Source organism: Rhamphochromis longiceps, linkage group LG4 (genome assembly GCF_057381845.1).
Source record: "Rhamphochromis longiceps isolate RC_006_pf linkage group LG4, R_longiceps_female_GT1.1, whole genome shotgun sequence".
In the NCBI taxonomy this organism is placed as follows: Eukaryota; Metazoa; Chordata; class Actinopteri; order Cichliformes; family Cichlidae; genus Rhamphochromis; species Rhamphochromis longiceps.
In genome coordinates, this window is record NC_140560.1 from 31,614,464 (window position 1) to 31,631,942 (window position 17,479).

Below are 17,479 nucleotides of genomic sequence, written 5' to 3' on the forward strand. Positions count from 1 at the left end.
CATCTAATAGGGAAAAATGCATGTATTGTGCAACCAGTTGGCAAGCAGCTGGTGGGAGTTGCTAGTGTTAATTTGATTACAATGCTATACCAAAAACCTCATTTTGATTGCTTTCACTAGCAGTTTGCTGTGGTTACGGCAGTTTGGGTGTAAGATGGCAGCTTGTCTGTAAACACAAACTGCTTGCCAAGTGGTTGTGAAACTGTAATTGTGTTGCAAATTGGAAACGGACACCATTCACCTTCAAAGTCAAAGCTACACCTGTTGCAATGTGTTGGCTTCAGCGCTGACGTGGAACTTTTACTCTGGAGGTGAACGTTCTACATTTCTGGTTTCCACCACACTTTTTCAAATTTCACTACCATTTAGAGAGTATTTGCAGACAAATCAGCATCTTTCATGCAAACCACAGGTAACCACAATTAACTGCTAGCAACCAAAGCAATCACAACAAGGTTTTTGATAGAGCACCCTCTATCAAAACAACCAGAGGTTTCCAAAAGGTTGCCAAACACTCTCTAGGCCTAAGTGACTGATGGGTAAGATAGCTAGGCATGCTAAAGCTGCAGAAATGGCACATACTACAGTTCTGAAAATGTAAACAGTGGTTTAGGTTGAGTTAAGTCTCCAATGACTTTGTTTGGGTTTTTTAAAAAAGCATATCCTGTGTTATCCTCTTAATTTTCATTTACTCCAATATGAGGCTCAGTGGATTGCATGGATGTAATGAACATTTAGTCTCCCTAGTTATAAATGGGGGAAGAAAAAAAAGTTCTTGAGGAAATGGTGTGCGGACAGATTTGTTTGCTTTCACTGCCAGCGCTGCTGGCTTTGTCATGGTCCTGGGTCGTTGACCCAGCGTTTTGTGTTTTGTGACTATTTCCCTCTGTTCTAGTTATTCTGTGTCCTCCCCCCTTGTGTCCGGTTCGGGTTCTAGATTTCCTGTTTTACTTTGTAGGTCTGTGTCTCGTTATGCCCATTAAGTTCCAGCTGTGTCCCCTCCTGTGTGCCATTTCCTCATTACCTGGTGTGTGTATTTATAGTTGGTGTCTGCCTGTGCTCCTCGTCGGCTCGTCTGCACTCATCCGTGTATTTCTGCGTATCTCTGCATTCATCTGCGTTCCATGGTGTCCTGTCTCTGCGTCCCTCTGCCCCGCACCCCCTTTGTACGGTCTCAGGTTTGCTATTTAGTTTCTCCCAGTTTAGGTTTCCGTTTGTAAAGTACTCATACCTCGTTGCCTGTTTTTGTCACCGCCACCTTTGTAAATAAAACATCACTCGTATCATCAGTTTGCTGCATCTTGGGTCCTCCTTTTCCTCCACACCACACGGCTCCCTCCGCCAGCCGTGACAGGCTTACTGATTTGCTCTGCAGGAAGAAATGAGCAAATAATAAAACAGGCGATTTAAAAAGAACAGGCTGTGTTTACAGGGCCAAAGGCTGATTGCTGTATGTAGCTGAAGTAAAAAGATGAGAACTGCCTTATTTTTTTAAAATGTTATTTTAGTATTATTTTAAAACTCTTTTATGCAATATCAAAATTAGCGACTTTTGATCAGTTTCCACCATCACAGTGTCTTAAAGCATGTTCAATCATCCAGGTAAGTAACTCCCAAAAGGTTGATTCTGTTCACCTGGTCGTTGCATTTTCAGTGTGAGAAATGTTTCATCACTCATCCAGGTGACTTCTTCAGTTTCAGCGGACTGAAGGTTTCCCCAACCTTATAAACAGTACACGGCACAATGACTGAAACTGATAATTTGCATATTAATGATCAAGGAGCTGACCTCACAGCCCATTGTTCAGTCAGAGGGCTAGTTTCAGTTATTGTGCAAATGTACTGTTTAAAAGGTTAAAAGTAATTAGAAATATCACAGAGTAGCCACATGTGATTAAATTTTTTACACCTATTAGTAATGCTGATGAATCTATGCGTCATATGCAGTCAGTTTTAAAATGAGGTTCAAATATGTTTTGCAGCTCCACACAGAACTTGTTGGGCAAAAGTTATTCAATAATTGTTCTTTTGATAGTAACGGTTGTTGACCCCAGGATATGTCTCTACACTCCTTACATGGAATGACACAAAATTTTGTAGACCCTTTATGGCTTATTGTCACATTTGTAATGCCTCTGGCTGAATGTCATGAAGTGTACTTTAGAGGTGATCCCTTTTGCTTCATCTAGGTCAGACTTTTGATCAAAACCGATGAGATTCACATCAAACACGGGCAATGATGTCTTGAGCTTTTCACTGAAGTTAATGCATGTTGCATGCTAACAGTACGTACTCAGAACCCATAGTTCACTTCATAAATCCACTACAGACTCACATGCATAATTTGTGACTCTCCATAGGGTAGTTTTGTCTTAATTCAAACTGCTAATTGTGTCCTTATTGGAAATGATGATAACAACACACTAGCTGCTGCATTTAGCAAACATTTAACACTTGTCAAGCTACTGACCAAACTCGTTAGATATTCAGTGTAGAAGGTTGTGTGCATAAACTTTAAACAGCAGCACTTCAAGCCCTTATAGAAAACTTCTTCTGTCAGTCTTGATGCATAAACATAGTAAACATTATATTGTTTGCGTGGGTTCTCTGCAGGTACTCTGGCTTCCTCCCACAGTCCAAAGACATGCAGTTAGTGGAGTTCGGTTAATTGGTAACTCTAAAGTTGTGAACGTGAGTGCGAATGGTTGTCTGTCTTTATGTGTTAGCCCTGCGACAGACCAGCAACCTGTCTAGGTGGTACCCTGCCTCTTGCCCTAAGACAGCTGGGATAGGCTCTAGCCCCGCTGCGACCCTCAAAAGGATAAGAATGGAAGAGAATGGATGGATGAATCTGTAAGCACTGTCATTTTGTGCTAAGCACTTCAGTTAAAGCATTGCACTGTCATTTGTCTAAAATTTCATAAAAGTATGCCCTGTGAAGCTTGACTCACTAAATAACTGTCAGAAAAAAAAATCATACTGGAGTGTTTATTGAACCTTCTGACAAAAAAGAAAGAAATGAGATATCAGTTTGCATATGTGACTTTTAATTTCAGTATCAGTTTTACTGCATCTGGCGTTTGTGCAATCTATTGCCCAAAAATGTAATGTGCAATTAATTTTAAGTTTTGTTGATGATGATTTAGAGGTCTCAAAACACTGACATAAACTCCTGTATCAAATATAATATGTTTGGCATTAGAGTTAAGGAACTTGGGAAAACAGATGTGCACTTATGAACCTGATTAAACTGATCAAACAATAGGCATGTATGTGAAGACAAGCTGAACTTAAGTTGCTGATGATGCATTTGCACAGTGTCAACCAGAGTCATGCATGCATTAACAGCTCTGTTTTGTGAATGTGTGTATTCTCCAGGGCTTCATGAAAATGAGGACATACGCGTGATGATGGCAGGTTCCAGCATGCTGAAAGTTCGGTCTACAAGTTGGCAAAGGAACCGAAGCATGCGGCTGCTGGAGGACGGACTCACCGTGTGGTGCGAGTCCAAGAGCTCCCGCAAAGGCAAAGCCCAGCAGACATGTAAGTTTGTCTGAAATCCAGCTTTATGGTCAGAGTACTCTGTAAGGAGAGCTCAGTGTGTGGCGGGGTGGGGGGCTGGCTTGAGCAGACATCATGACCTAATGAAGAGGAGAAGTGGGGTAGTTATGAATAGGAGTTGAGGAGGAAAAGGAGCTTTGATTGTGAGCATGAGTGAACTAATACGATAAATAGAAAGGAAACTTAAGTAATGGAAGAGTGTACGTGAGAACAGCGCAAACTGAATTATATTTAAAGCAAGCAATGTAAACGTCCCGCCATTAGTCCAATAGAAACTGAGATGTGATTCAGTGCGCTCATTCAGCCTGCACATTGTTTGGGGTTGTTGAGCTGCTTTATCTTGGCTCTGTCTTCTTCCCTCTCCCCTACTTTGCCCATTTAAAGACGGTTCTAGTTTCTCTGGTAACTGAGGAGGGTAATCATGTGATCTGTAGTGGTTATGACTTACCAATTCAAGCTTCCTAATATACATTTAATAGTCTTACTGACACTTAGACCTCCGACAGAAATGGGCATGAGCTCTTTGATGGGATCAGTTTATAATTTACCAGCACATAAAACTGGATTTAGCTTCTGAGACTGAAAAGTAAAGCCAGTGCAGAAATTTCTTAAATGTGCATTTATTCCTTTAGTTTCAGAAAGCATTAAGATTATTTGAAAGTCCTCAATAGAACATTATGGTATCAGTAGCCTAATTTAAGTATTTTTTTAACAGAAAAAGCATGGTATGCTTCAGGGTGTGACTAACTTGTGATAGGCCCTTTAAATATCACTCCAGTGATTGTTTGACATGTGGAAGGAGAGTGTAGCTGCTCTCTAGAAAGTCAACACAGAGGAAACATGCCTGTAGGTTACCCTGGTTGAGAGTGGTAGGTCGAGATTCCCCCATGTTTGAATGTTTCACCTTGAAAAACAAACGTCAAGCTAATGATCAATGTCCAAGTTTAATTGAATTGAGTGTTTTCTGTTATAGCGGGTAAACAAAACTGATATTACATAGAATCCTATAGACTCAACTCCCACTTATGCAAGTTTGGGCCTGTTATCACTCTTTGCACAAACTCCTTAAGGTTATGTACACAAGGTGAAAAACAAGATAAGTTATAGTTGGAGGTTTGCAAGTTGCTTAAGGGTAAAATTAAACTGCAAAAGCAGATGAGATTGTTTTGGGTTTTTTTTTTGCTGTTAATATTTATTTTCAATTCTTTTAGCGATCGGACCTCCTTGAGTACCTAAAGCATCTTTTGCAAAGCACCATTTTCAGTAATAAAATAGTGGGGAAGAAGTTAGTAGACTTTATACTTAATTTCACAGCTCATCCATTATATTATGTAATGTTATTATAATGCCTTGCTTTTCAGCCCACTGTTTTAAACAACTAGTCATGTAGTAGCTATATTAGGATGTTGTGCCAAAGCACACAGGGGAAAGATAGTAATGCACTCCACACTGTATATAAATGCCACTTGTTTTGCACATATTCAACTCTGTATATTTTATATATTTTATTATTATTATTATTATTATTATTATTATTATTATTATTTTATTTTATTTTTTTACTATTTAATTTGTAAAAATGTGTATACACACACACACACACACACACACACACACACACACACACACACACACGTAGGAAAATATTTAGTATACACATCCAGAAATGCATACACTATTATATATTGTACATATATTTATTAGTTTCAGGTTGGCCATTCTTGTATTTTGCTCGTTTGTGTTGTTGTGTTTGCACATCTCTGTTGCTTGTGGGGCTCGCACACAAGAATTTCACTCGCATGTGCTGTGCCAGTGTGCCTGCACATGTGATGTGACAATAAAAAGTGATTTGATTTGATTTGATTTGTAATGTCTTTTATCTAGTTATTCAGGGAATCAATTCATGGATGTCAGCGCAGTATGTAGGACACAAATCTTGTTCAGAGCGCAACTCTTCTGTCATGGCATCAGAGGGTTGGACTGATGGCCTAAATTACCGAAGCACAATTCCTGGAAGAGTTAATGAAAGTAAAAGAGCAAAAGAGACTTCGCAGCAGCATCTGTTCAGTCTCCCATTCCATTTAGGTCTTTGTAGCTAATTCTTTCTGTTGAAATGAAAATTTACTTCAAGGTGGAAAGCTTTGAGCACGTAATATGAGATCAGCTTTGTTTTCTCCCTTGTTGCCTGACCTTTGGCTCTCCCACCTCTGTGCTGTTTGTGATCTCCACCCTTATGTTAGAATGCAGTTTAATCCTAACCCTTGCCGCTTGTCTCACAGCGTGTGTGGTTGAGCAGGTTTGTGGGTCAATGGGTGTGAAGGCCGTTTTGATTGTGCCAGCCATGCCGCAAATAGACACAGAGCGGCCGAGCTGCAGCGTGTAACACTCCATAGAATGATGACATCAAGCAGCGTGAGAACAGAGTGACCACTTAAGACACTGGCAGGCTGCTGAGGACCAAATCTCTGTACGGGATAAAGGTCTGGCTCTCTTCCCTCTTTCTAGTCTCCCAGGTCTGATTTGATCTAATGTCTGAAGTTCAGGGTTGCGTGTGATCCTGGCATAATATACACCACCTAAAACTTCACACTACACATAGGCACACACCCACATGTATATGTTACTTTTACCATGGCTCCGAGATGACCACAAAGGAAGAATGCGGAGTAATTTCGAAGAGGTGGATTGCAGAGGCTTTTATGACCTCTAGCAAGAGAATGAGGTTATTGTCAGAGAATACTTATTGCCCAGCAGGCATCTCAGTGCAGAAGCAGAAGAGCTCCTGTGCTGAATAAAGTTCTAGTGTTAGAATAAACTAGGAGACACTGTGTGTTAGTGTCAGCCTGTTTCCTCCCCTTGTTTATAGTTGTAAATCTGAGGTTTTTTCCCGGGCCAAAAATGAAGACTTGCAGTGCAGTGCACTTATGCTCTTTAGGATGTTGAATTGTTGAGATTCAAAATGTAAAAATGCATATGCATATTTTGGGGGAAAAAACGCCTTTCCCCTTTTTGAGCTGGAAAAAATAAAAACAAATAACGTAAATCCTATATTTCCTTACTAAAGTACAAAGAGCATATAAAATGTTAAAACTTACAATGCTTATGAATTTTTAAGTTTTGAAGCCAACCCCTTGTGAATATGGGAGTTTCTTCTTCTTCTTCTTCTTCTTCTTCTTCTTCTACTTCTACTACTTCTACTATTTCTTCTACTTCTTCTTCTTCTACTTCTTCTTTGGAATGCCAAAAGCTTTTAATGACTCACTGGTCTGAACTGTGGACAGACTGGATTCACAACCGGCTTAACAGAGTGATGTTGTGCAGAATGCAGAACATGTTTGCTACCGTCATGCTAAAATAAAAAAGACCTCGTTGCTGGTTATTTATATTCTTTTTAGGTGTGGTCCTTTGGGTGCAGATATGTTTTGGGGCTGTCTTAATATTATGATGATGTGATGTACCGTACATCCAGCTGCTCCTTTATTTCCCACACCCCTCCCATTTATCCCAGGTTGGAGCTGGCAATAGGACACTACTTTTGACCCCTGGTGGTTGGGTTTTGTGTTTCCTCCTGATTGTGAACATGTAGGGCAAATGTGCTATTTGCTGTGCTACGGAAAATGTATTTACGGTAATTGAGAAATCCCTTAATTATTTTTTACTTTTAGATTAAGGAAATAGCCCATTTGAACTTTGCTGAATATAATAATTTTCTTGGTAATTCTTAGTCAGGCAGGTGGAGAGCCGCTGCAGGTGGCATCCACACAACCTTTTGAAAAATAATAATTAATAAATAAAACTTTGAATAAATAGGTTTTAATTTTATAGGGAGGGGGGGGGCACAAGACAAGATTTCATATATATTTTGCACTATATTTTATCTGATACTGAATGGCCTCTAGCAGCACAGTTAGATTTCTTTTTTTCATGTCTCATACTTTAAATGAAGCCTGATTCTCAAGCTGTCAGTACAGGAACCTCACACTGAAGGTCTAAGTCATTACTCTCATGTCATTTTTTGTTTTTTTTGTTTTAAAATTAGTCTGCTGACGAACATGTGTGGATATAATATGTTTCGCAGTCTCATTAATGTGTCACTCGCATTCTCTAAAAATGCCTCACACTTGACCTTTAGCTGCTTCTTGTGCAACCATGGTCTCCTGCTGAAGCAGTTTACTCATCGATATTATCGCTCCTGTCCCAGTTGCAGTGACGGAGGTGGAGTGTGTGTGTGAAGGCTACCAGTCGGAGGCACTGAGGCGGCTGTCTGGAACCCTACCAGAGAACCAGTGCTTCACAGTGGTCTTCAAAGGAGCCAGGAAGAGCCTGGACCTGAAGTGCCCCACTGCAGAGGAAGCTCAGCACTGGGTGCGAGGTCTCCGCATGTTAAAGGAGCGAGTGGCCAGAATGAGTCAGAAGGAAAAACTGGACCAATATCCTGCCCAATTTCCAATATGCTAGAATAAATATAGCATAGCTGAGGCAGCATTGCTATGGTGACTGACTCTGCTGTCACATGTACCGTCCTACGTACACAGCATAGCTAAGGTGAGAGGTAATTGCTCGACAAAAAAGCCCTGTCTAAATATAGGCCTGCTATCACTCTTAATTATAATCTCTCATAGCCAGAGGAAAATAGCAGTGTAGTGTTCAGGTAGAGTATAAGATCTTCCCCGTTGCTCTGTTTGTTTCTCATTTTGTTTTCATTGTGAAATAAAACTCATGTCAAGTGCAGCAAGTGCTTTTCACTTAATGTGGCTGTGCAAGGACACCATAAACTGTCAACAGGTTAAAAATTGACATTGAATTGTAAATGGCTTTTGCTTTAATGGTCCAACACAATGTGAAAAGCACTAAATGCATAAAGATGAGTCAGTTGCTGATAGTTATCGTGTCAAAAGGCTATAGCATTATCAGTCTGGAAAAACACTAAGAGACAATTCCAGTATCTGTTTTGGAAGATGATGCTTTACTTGACTCAGTTTCAAATCAAATTCATGTACCAAATATGCATTTTGTCCTTTAATTCTTGCTAGAAAGGGTGAGTATGAAAAGGAAAAATACAGACCCTTTCAATAACAGCAGGATAGAATAAAAAAGAGATCAAATATAAGAAAAAGGAGGTTTAGCAAAAATAACCTCCCTTGGGAAAAGAGCAGGTATTAAGTGGATTTATAACAAATAAAACCCAGTAACATCCCATATAAAAGTACCGTCTTAACAGTTTGACTCTATGCTTTAGTCTTGCTTGATTTCTTAACTCCCTACACTTGGATTCGGGGGTACCTCAAGCGAGCAGATCAGAACAACGACGGCAAGATGAGCTACGATGAGGTCAAACGGCTGCTGCTGATGATCAACATTGACGTGAGCGAGCAATATGCCCGCTGCTTATTCAAGGTCAGAGTCATGTGATGTTTTAGTACCTGTATGCTCATTAAACTGCAGCACTGAGTGTAAAGAAGTGAGGGAATTACAGAGCTGTAGAGTTGTTGCTATCTGGTTAAGGAGGTGTCATTTTACTCGGACACCCTGGAGTCCAGAGTCTGTGTTCAATTACCAACCCCAGCAGCAAGCCAACCACCAGCCTCACTCCACATCTTTACCCCCTCCCTCTTATCTTCCCCACAACAAATCACGAGCCATTTATTTCTCTTTTGTGCAGGGATTACTACCTGCTATGTCCCTCACTTCACTATTATGGCAGAATTGTTAGTGTTATTCTTCTTCTCTGTGCAGCTTACAGTGCAAAGAAGCATGTTTTCAACGTAGGTGCGCACAGCTGCGTTGAATTATTATAGAGGTGCTTTTCCCACAGGGAGTTTGATGCACTCCCAAAATAAAAGTGAACAGCCTTTGATATTGTCTATTTTCTTCTCTGTGTGTTCACTTTCTTGGCTCTTTTTAACACACACCTTTTCTGTGCATCTCAGCGGTGTGACCAATCTGGCGATGGCCGCCTGGATCACACAGAAATTGAAGAGTTCTGCAGGGAGCTGCTGCGACGGCCTGAGCTAGATGCCGTGTTTAGACACTATTCAAGTAAAGGTAGCGTGCTCTCCACTGCTGAGCTGCGTGATTTCCTGGGAGATCAAGGGGAGGACGCGTCGCTGGATCATGCTCGAAGTCTTATACTCACCTATGAGCTCAATGACCGGGGTAAGTTGTAAAAGCAGTCATTAAAGGACTCAAAGGAGGAACCCAAAATATTTATATATAAATACATTCTGAATGTGACTTTTGATGCCGTCTCCATACAAAAGAAATAGCGATTTAGCCTATCACCATAAAATCTGAGGCACAATCCTGCTGCTGTGCAAAAAAAGCAATTCAGCAGTGAGAGCACGTTGTTTTAAGAAAGAAAAGTTGTGCTTTGCTTCGCTTTTCTTATCACTGAGTTATTATAATTCAGCCATAATGACAGTACTGATTATACTGTATGTGCACTCAACCATTTTATTAGGGATGCCTTCTTAGTACCTGTTTCGGCCTCCTTCTATGTAGCATTGATTCAAGAATGTTCAGGAAACAATCCTCATTTTTGGTCATGATGACATTCCTGCAGATCTGTCAGCTGCACATCCAAAATAGAAATCTCTCCTTCCACCACATCCTAAAGGTGCTCTTTCCGTGACTTTGAGAGTGAACTCATTGTCATGCTCAAGAAACAGTCTGACATGATCTGAGATTTGTGACATAAAGGGGCATAAAGGGATAGAAGTATTGTGTTTGAGAGAAACATATTACGGAAAAAAAGCTATTTATTTATTTTAATCTTCTGTCCCTCACAATGGACATGGGGTCATGTTTAATTACAGAATGAATGATATTGGTTCCATTTCTGAAAAAAAAAGAAGAAGGAAACAAATCTGAGCATTAAAACATCATTTTAACATGTAACCTATCAACATCACGCTTTTTATTAAACTTCATTGTGTACACCTAATACTTACCTCAACCGGGCTTTTTAGGTCTCATCACCCAAAGCATTAATAGTGATCAGGAATGGTATGACAGAGAGGCTCCTTGCATGAGTTCCTTAGATTGCATTATATATATCTATTAAAATATAGATTTAGTGTGCATATAACTCTACACTCTAAAAAAGCCTTGTAAACCTTGTATGTTTATAAGAGGTCTACATGAAACGGTACATTTGGAGCCTAGGTTATGAGTTGTGCCTGTTTGTAATTTGTTTATCTGTCTCTGGTTTGTGCACACCAACATTGGTTTTCTTTTTTTCCTATAACCTAGTTATCTATTTTCAGAGGCCCACCTGTTTGGTGGTTGTGGCCAGTGTTGTCCTGTTTACATGTCTCATGCTAAAAACCAACTTCAGCCTAATTTTGGTGTCATTTAAACTGAGTTGAACTAATTGTTAAATACAGGAAAAGTAAAGCTGAATGCATTTCTACCATATTATATATCATTAATTATGTAAATCAACAGGATAAAAGAAGAAATCAAACTTTAAGCAACTTTAGGCCTGATTCTCTTTCCACAATTTTGAGCTTTTTTTCCCTCCATCTGTCTTCTGCTATCTAAATGATGGACATGAAAACGTGAGGTAGTAAGTTCTGCTGTCCACTGTAAAGGACACTGAATAAGTTTTGTTCATGAAAACAGTAAAATTACTAAACATATCAGAGTTGATACTCTTAAACTGAGGAAACCTTTTAATTTTCTTTTAGCAATAATGTCATAACATCTGTTTAAAAAAATCAAAATTATCCCAGCTGTCATTTGGGAAAAGGCAGACTACACCCTGGATTGGTCAGTACAACTAATTCCCTTGACAATAATTACTGTAAACAAGAAATAATATTAACCACAAGAAGAATGTAGTTATGACTCAACTGTATGACAGAATTTAGTTTCAAATTAAGACAAGAAATTATTCCTTAGATTGGATATATATATTTAATAGAATATAACTTTTTATAAACCTCTTATGTTATTGGGGTGCGACCGTGGCTCAGGGGTTTGGGAGGCGTATCTGTAACCGGAAGGTCGCCGGTTCAATCCCTGGGCTCTCTGTCCTGGTCGTTGTGTCCTTGGGCAAGACACTTTACCCTACCGCCTACTGGTGTTGGCCAGAGGAGCCGATGGCGCGATATGGCAGCCTCGCTTCTGTCAGTCTTCCCCAGGGCAGCTGTGGCTACAACCGTAGCTTGCCTCCACCAGTGTGTGAATGCGCAAATGAATGAATAGTGGTATTGTAAAGCGCTTTGGGTGCCTTGAAAAGCGCTATATAAATCCAATCCATTATTATTATTATTATGTTCATGAGAGGTCTCAATAAAAAAAAAAAAAAGTACATTTGCAGCCTAGGTTATCTGAGTTGTGCCGGTTTGTGATTTGTTTATCTGTCTCTGGTTTGTGCACACCAACATTGTTTTTTTTTTTTTTTTTTTCTAAAACTTGGTTATCTATTTTCAGAGGCCCACCTGTTTGGTGGTTGTGACCAGTGTTGTCCTGTTTTAATGTTGCATGCTAAAAACCAACTGCAACCTAATTTTGGTGTCAATTAAACTGAATTGAATTCAACTGATTGTTAAAGACAGGAAAAGTTAAGTTTGATGCACTTATATCATAATATATATTATTAATTATGTAAATTAACAGCATAAAAGAAGAAATAATACTTCTGGCAACTCTAGGTCTGATTCCCTTTCCACAGTTTTGAGCTTTCTTCCTCATGCTGTCCTCTGCTTCCTAAATGATATACATAGGCTGATATGTTATGCCATTTCACGTCTTCCATGTATCCCTGCTTTCTTTTTACTTGTTTAAAGCCCTTCGTTATCCTGTTAAATCCACTTAAAGATTACAAATTGATGGAAATAAAATACCATTTATTACAGCTCAGAAGAACCTGCTCATGACACAAAATGGTTTCACCATGTACATGCTGTCTCTGGAGAATGATGTCTTCAACCCTAACCATGCCAGAGTTTACCAGGACATGACCCACCCCCTGGCCCATTACTTCATCTCCTCGTCACACAACACTTACCTTACCAAGGACCAAGTCACCGGTGCGAGCAGCACTGAGCCGTACATGAGGTATTGAGACAGAGAAGAATGCAACATTGGCCCTCAGTCAGTCTAGTGAGATATGTGCCTGTGGTTTCAAATGAATAAATCTGTCACTGTCAGGGCTCTAATTCAGGGCTGCCGCTGTGTGGAGCTAGACTGCTGGGATGGAGATAAAGGTGAACCCGTCATCTACCACGGGCACACACTCACCTCCAAAGTGCCCTTTAAGGAAGTCATTGAAACCATCGGTCAGTATGCCTTCAAGGTAAGAGATTTTGTAGCTTTCACTCATGGAAATATGCAGTTATGCGTTGTGCTTACAGCTGTGCCAACCCACTGCACTTCTTTTGGTTATACACCTGACTCTGAGGCAATCCTGTGGTATTTTGTATAGTATTATACTCTTGGGTTTTGCATTGCTATAATGTGATCTAATTGTATTTTAACGGCTTAGCATAAGAGTTTTCCTGTGTTTCTCCCTGCAGACGTCCCCATACCCTCTAATCCTGTCCTTGGAGAATCACTGTTCTGTGGAGCAGCAGGCTGTCATGGACAAACACCTCCGTAGTATCCTGGGCAAAAAACTGCTCACAGAGCCTCTCAGTGACCAGGCACTGAGAGACCTGCCTTCTCCCGAAGTACAACAACCACACACATAGAAGCACAGCTGGACCCATTTGCCTTTCTAATAAAGTAATTTATTCCAATGGCATTCCTTGCAGGAGCTTAAGGGGCGCATTTTGGTAAAAGGAAAGAAACACACTCCTCACCTGGGTGAGCTGGTGAAGAACAGCAGCTGCACCAGCTTCTCTTCGAGCTCTGAAGATGAACTAGCCAGCAGCATTAAGAGCACACCCATGAAGGATCCTGCAAAGGTCAGTTCAAGAAAGGCTTGTTATTGAGTCGTGGAAGCTGTTAACACAAACGCTTTAGTTAATTGACCAATTTTCTTTGCATTGCCTTTTCCAGGTCCGTTCGAAACTGTGCCCCGAGCTAGCCGACCTGGTGGTTTACTGCAAGAGTGTCCCCTTCCGTGGGTTTGGAAATGTGTCTGAAAAACCGCCAAATGAAATGTCTTCTTTCTCTGAAAACGATGCCCTCAAGCACATCAAAGAGTCTGGTACAATAGTGGAGATAATTGCATCTTGACATCAGATAGAGAAATTCAAAAAGTTTGCCAGCATCGTGTCTTTTGTGCAGCTGGTTCAGCTGGTTCTACAGAAATTATAATTAGCCCTCAACGTATCATGGCTTGTGGATTTCTGTCTTTTTATTTACAGGGAAGCTTTTTGTAAGACACAACAGCAGGCAGCTGAGCCGGATCTACCCTTGTGGCCAGCGCCTTCAATCATCCAACTATGATCCTCAGGAAATGTGGAACTGTGGATGCCAGCTGGGTTGGTACTCCACACTGAAAGCTACGCTTTTTAAAAACCCAGAGACGTGTTTTATTTCTGTAAACTTACTGTCATGTCACATGTAACCTGCTGACATCTCTGATTCCGTTAATTTAATCCCGTGTCCCTCCACTTTCCTCTTTCTGCCGTTAAGTGGCTCTAAACTTCCAGACGGCTGGGGAGCAAATGGACCTGAACCAGGGCCGCTTCCTCGCAAATGGTCACTGTGGATACGTCCTCAAACCCAGCTTCCTGTGCAGCCCCACATCCAACTTTAACCCAGAAAACACGGGAGGAGGCCCCGGTCATACCCCGACTCAGCTGACTATACGAGTGAGTAACTGTTACTAAGTTAAGGGAAATGAACATTATAGATAGATAGATAGATAGATACACAAAAATCCAAAAATTTTAATAACCACAATATATGTGATGAAGTTTTTCCAAAGTTTCGTTCAGATGTGCCTACCTGTTAAGGAGGAGATAGACGTTATAGTAAGATTTCTGTACCGCTGTTCTAAAATTAACATAAAAAGTAAGGAAATTAGTGTTTGGTTGATTATTTCTTTGTGGTAACAATACTTCTTGGTAATAAATCTTATATACCACTGGAAGGATACCACATTTGTAAGGAAAATGCATTTGTGGGTTGAGCAGTAGTGTTGAGAATGTGGGTTGCACTCATGAAAAACTTGCCAAATCTTCTCTGCCAACGCCAAACAGCTTATTCTGCTAATAACTCTTGTTTGGTGTTATTTGTTGGATTGGATAATTGAATTATGAAGAAACAAGACATATTGGTAGTTTAACAGCAGTAAATGCTGGTTGAAAAATGTCATCCCATCCCACAGCAGTGTGCGACCAAGCTGGTCACCAACATGAGGAGTTAGAGACAAATAAAGAGACTTTCCAACGGTATACAGGGAGTGCAGAATTATTAGGCAAGTTGTATTTTTGAGGAATAATGTTATTATTGAACAACAACCATGTTCTCAATGAACCCAAAAAACTCATTAATATCAAAGCTGAATGTTTTTGGAAGTAGTTTTTAGTTTGTTTTTAGTTGTAGCTATTTTAGGGGGATATCTGTGTGTGCAGGTGACTATTACTGTGCATAATTATTAGGCAACTTAACAAAAAACAAATATATACCCATTTCAATTATTTATTTTTACCAGTGACACCAATATAACATCTCCACATTCACAAATATACATTTCTGACATTCAAAAACAAAACAAAAACAAATCAGCGACCAATATAGCCACCTTTCTTTGCAAGGACACTCAAAAGCCTGCCATCCATGGATTCTGTCAGTGTTTTGATCTGTTCACCATCAACATTGCGTGCAGCAGCAACCACAGCCTCCCAGACACTGTTCAGAGAGGTGTACTGTTTTCCCTCCTTGTAAATCTCACATTTGATGATGGACCACAGGTTCTCAATGGGGTTCAGATCAGGTGAACAAGGTGGCCATGTCATTAGTTTTTCTTCTTTTATACCCTTTCTTGCCAGCCACGCTGTGGAGTACTTGGACGCGTGTGATGGAGCATTGTCCTGCATGAAAATCATGTTTTTCTTGAAGGATGCAGACTTCTTCCTGTACCACTGCTTGAAGAAGGTGTCTTCCAGAAACTGGCAGTAGGACTGGGAGTTGAGCTTGACTCCATCCTCAACCCGAAAAGGCCCCACAAGCTCATCTTTGATGATACCAGCCCAAACCAGTACTCCACCTCCACCTTGCTGGCGTCTGAGTCGGACTGGAGCTCTCTGCCCTTTACCAATCCAGCCACGGGCCCATCCATCTGGCCCATCAAGACTCACTCTCATTTCATCAGTCCATAAAACCTTAGAAAAACCAGTCTTGAGATATTTCTTGGCCCAGTCTTGACGTTTCAGCTTGTGTGTCTTGTTCAGTGGTGGTCGTCTTTCAGCCTTTCTTACCTTGGCCATGTCTCTGAGTATTGCACACCTTGTGCTTTTGGGCACTCCAGTGATGTTGCAGCTCTGAAATATGGCCAAACTGGTGGCAAGTGGCATCTTGGCAGCTGCACGCTTGACTTTTCTCAGTTCATGGGCAGTTATTTTGCAACTTGGTTTTTCCACACGCTTCTTGCGACCCTGTTGACTATTTTGAATGAAACGCTTGATTGTTCGATGATCACGCTTCAGAAGCTTTGCAGTTTTGAGACTGCTGCATCCCTCTGCAAGATATCTCACTATTTTTGACTTTTCTGAGCCTGTCAAGTCCTTCTTTTGACCCATTTTGCCAAAGGAAAGGAAGTTGCCTAATAATTATGCACACCTGATATAGGGTGTTGATGTCATTAGACCACACCCCTTCTCATTACAGAGTTGCACATCACCTAATATGCTTAATTGGTAGTAGGCTTTCGAGCCTATACAGCTTGGAGTAAGACAACATGCATGAAGAGGATGATGTGGACAAAATACTCATTTGCCTAATAATTCTGCACTCCCTGTAGGATTTATTGCTAAGAAGTATTGTTAGAAGAAAAAGGAAGTTTCCTTCCTTTTTGTGGCAAGTTTATTTTTCATAGTGTCATTTAGTTCTTGTTATTACTGTCCATACTTCCATTTTTTTCATAGAGGAGAGGCCATCCTCTGTTGTTCCTCTGGAAGAGTTCCCTTATGTCTAAACTAGAGTCTAAACATAGAGCTATTGTGTGCTATCCAGATTGTCAGATTTTGCAAAAAAGTTGCCTCCAATAGACTTTTTTTTATACATTTCTAATGATAATTTCATGCACACAATGATGAATTATGTTTTGCTTTTTCAGATAATATCTGCACAACAGCTGCCAAAAATCAACACAGAGAAGGCGAGCTCCATTGTGGACCCACTAGTGTGGGTGGAAATTCATGGGGTGGCTATTGATAAAGCAAAACAAAAAACCCACCGCATTGACAACAATGGTAATATTTATTTATTTATCCACAACAATAAAATTTTAAAAATACATTTTTATATGTATTTTTTTTTTGCAGCGTGATAATATATATGTTATCTATGTATATTTAAATTCAATGCAGGCATTTCTGTAAATCAGTGTTACTTTTATAATGCAGTGACAGGAGACAAGAGATGATGTCAGAAAGCTTCTTTGTACCTTATTCAAATCTTGGAATATATACTTGTGTAGGAGTCTTTTCAATCCAATGCCATGATTACCGTAGTTTGTTTGAACGGTTTAATGCACCAGATGGTGTATTTACAGCTCTTGTGCGCCCTCTGCAGGTTTCAACCCTCGCTGGGACTGTACTCTGAGCTTCCAGCTGCAGGTCCCTGAGCTGGCCCTGGTGCGGTTTGTAGTGGAGGACCACGATCATGCTGCCAAAAATGACTTTGTGGGGCAGTTCACTTTACCTTTTACAAGCTTTCGCATAGGTGCTTATTAAGATTTAGTCTACAAGTCAGTCTTCACTCTCAGATGTTCTTTTTAATATGTGTCATACTCTTTTTT

The 17,479-nt window shown here is 40.3% G+C and overlaps 1 protein-coding gene across 1 annotated transcript in view; it reads left to right on the top strand.

Annotated features, from left to right (window-relative positions):
• Positions 1–17,479, top strand: part of LOC146672053 (1-phosphatidylinositol 4,5-bisphosphate phosphodiesterase delta-3-A-like) — a 30,387-nt gene that overhangs the window by 11,543 nt on the left and 1,365 nt on the right. Inside the window, exons 2-14 of the mRNA XM_085404530.1 lie at positions 3,379–3,543; positions 7,763–7,991; positions 8,829–8,958; positions 9,492–9,717; positions 12,423–12,624; positions 12,718–12,862; positions 13,083–13,235; positions 13,320–13,472; positions 13,567–13,717; positions 13,878–13,994; positions 14,149–14,327; positions 16,796–16,931; positions 17,254–17,403. Coding sequence (XP_085260656.1) covers positions 3,379–3,543; positions 7,763–7,991; positions 8,829–8,958; positions 9,492–9,717; positions 12,423–12,624; positions 12,718–12,862; positions 13,083–13,235; positions 13,320–13,472; positions 13,567–13,717; positions 13,878–13,994; positions 14,149–14,327; positions 16,796–16,931; positions 17,254–17,403 — 2,136 coding nt within the window. The remainder of the gene's footprint in view (positions 1–3,378; positions 3,544–7,762; positions 7,992–8,828; positions 8,959–9,491; positions 9,718–12,422; positions 12,625–12,717; positions 12,863–13,082; positions 13,236–13,319; positions 13,473–13,566; positions 13,718–13,877; positions 13,995–14,148; positions 14,328–16,795; positions 16,932–17,253; positions 17,404–17,479) is intronic.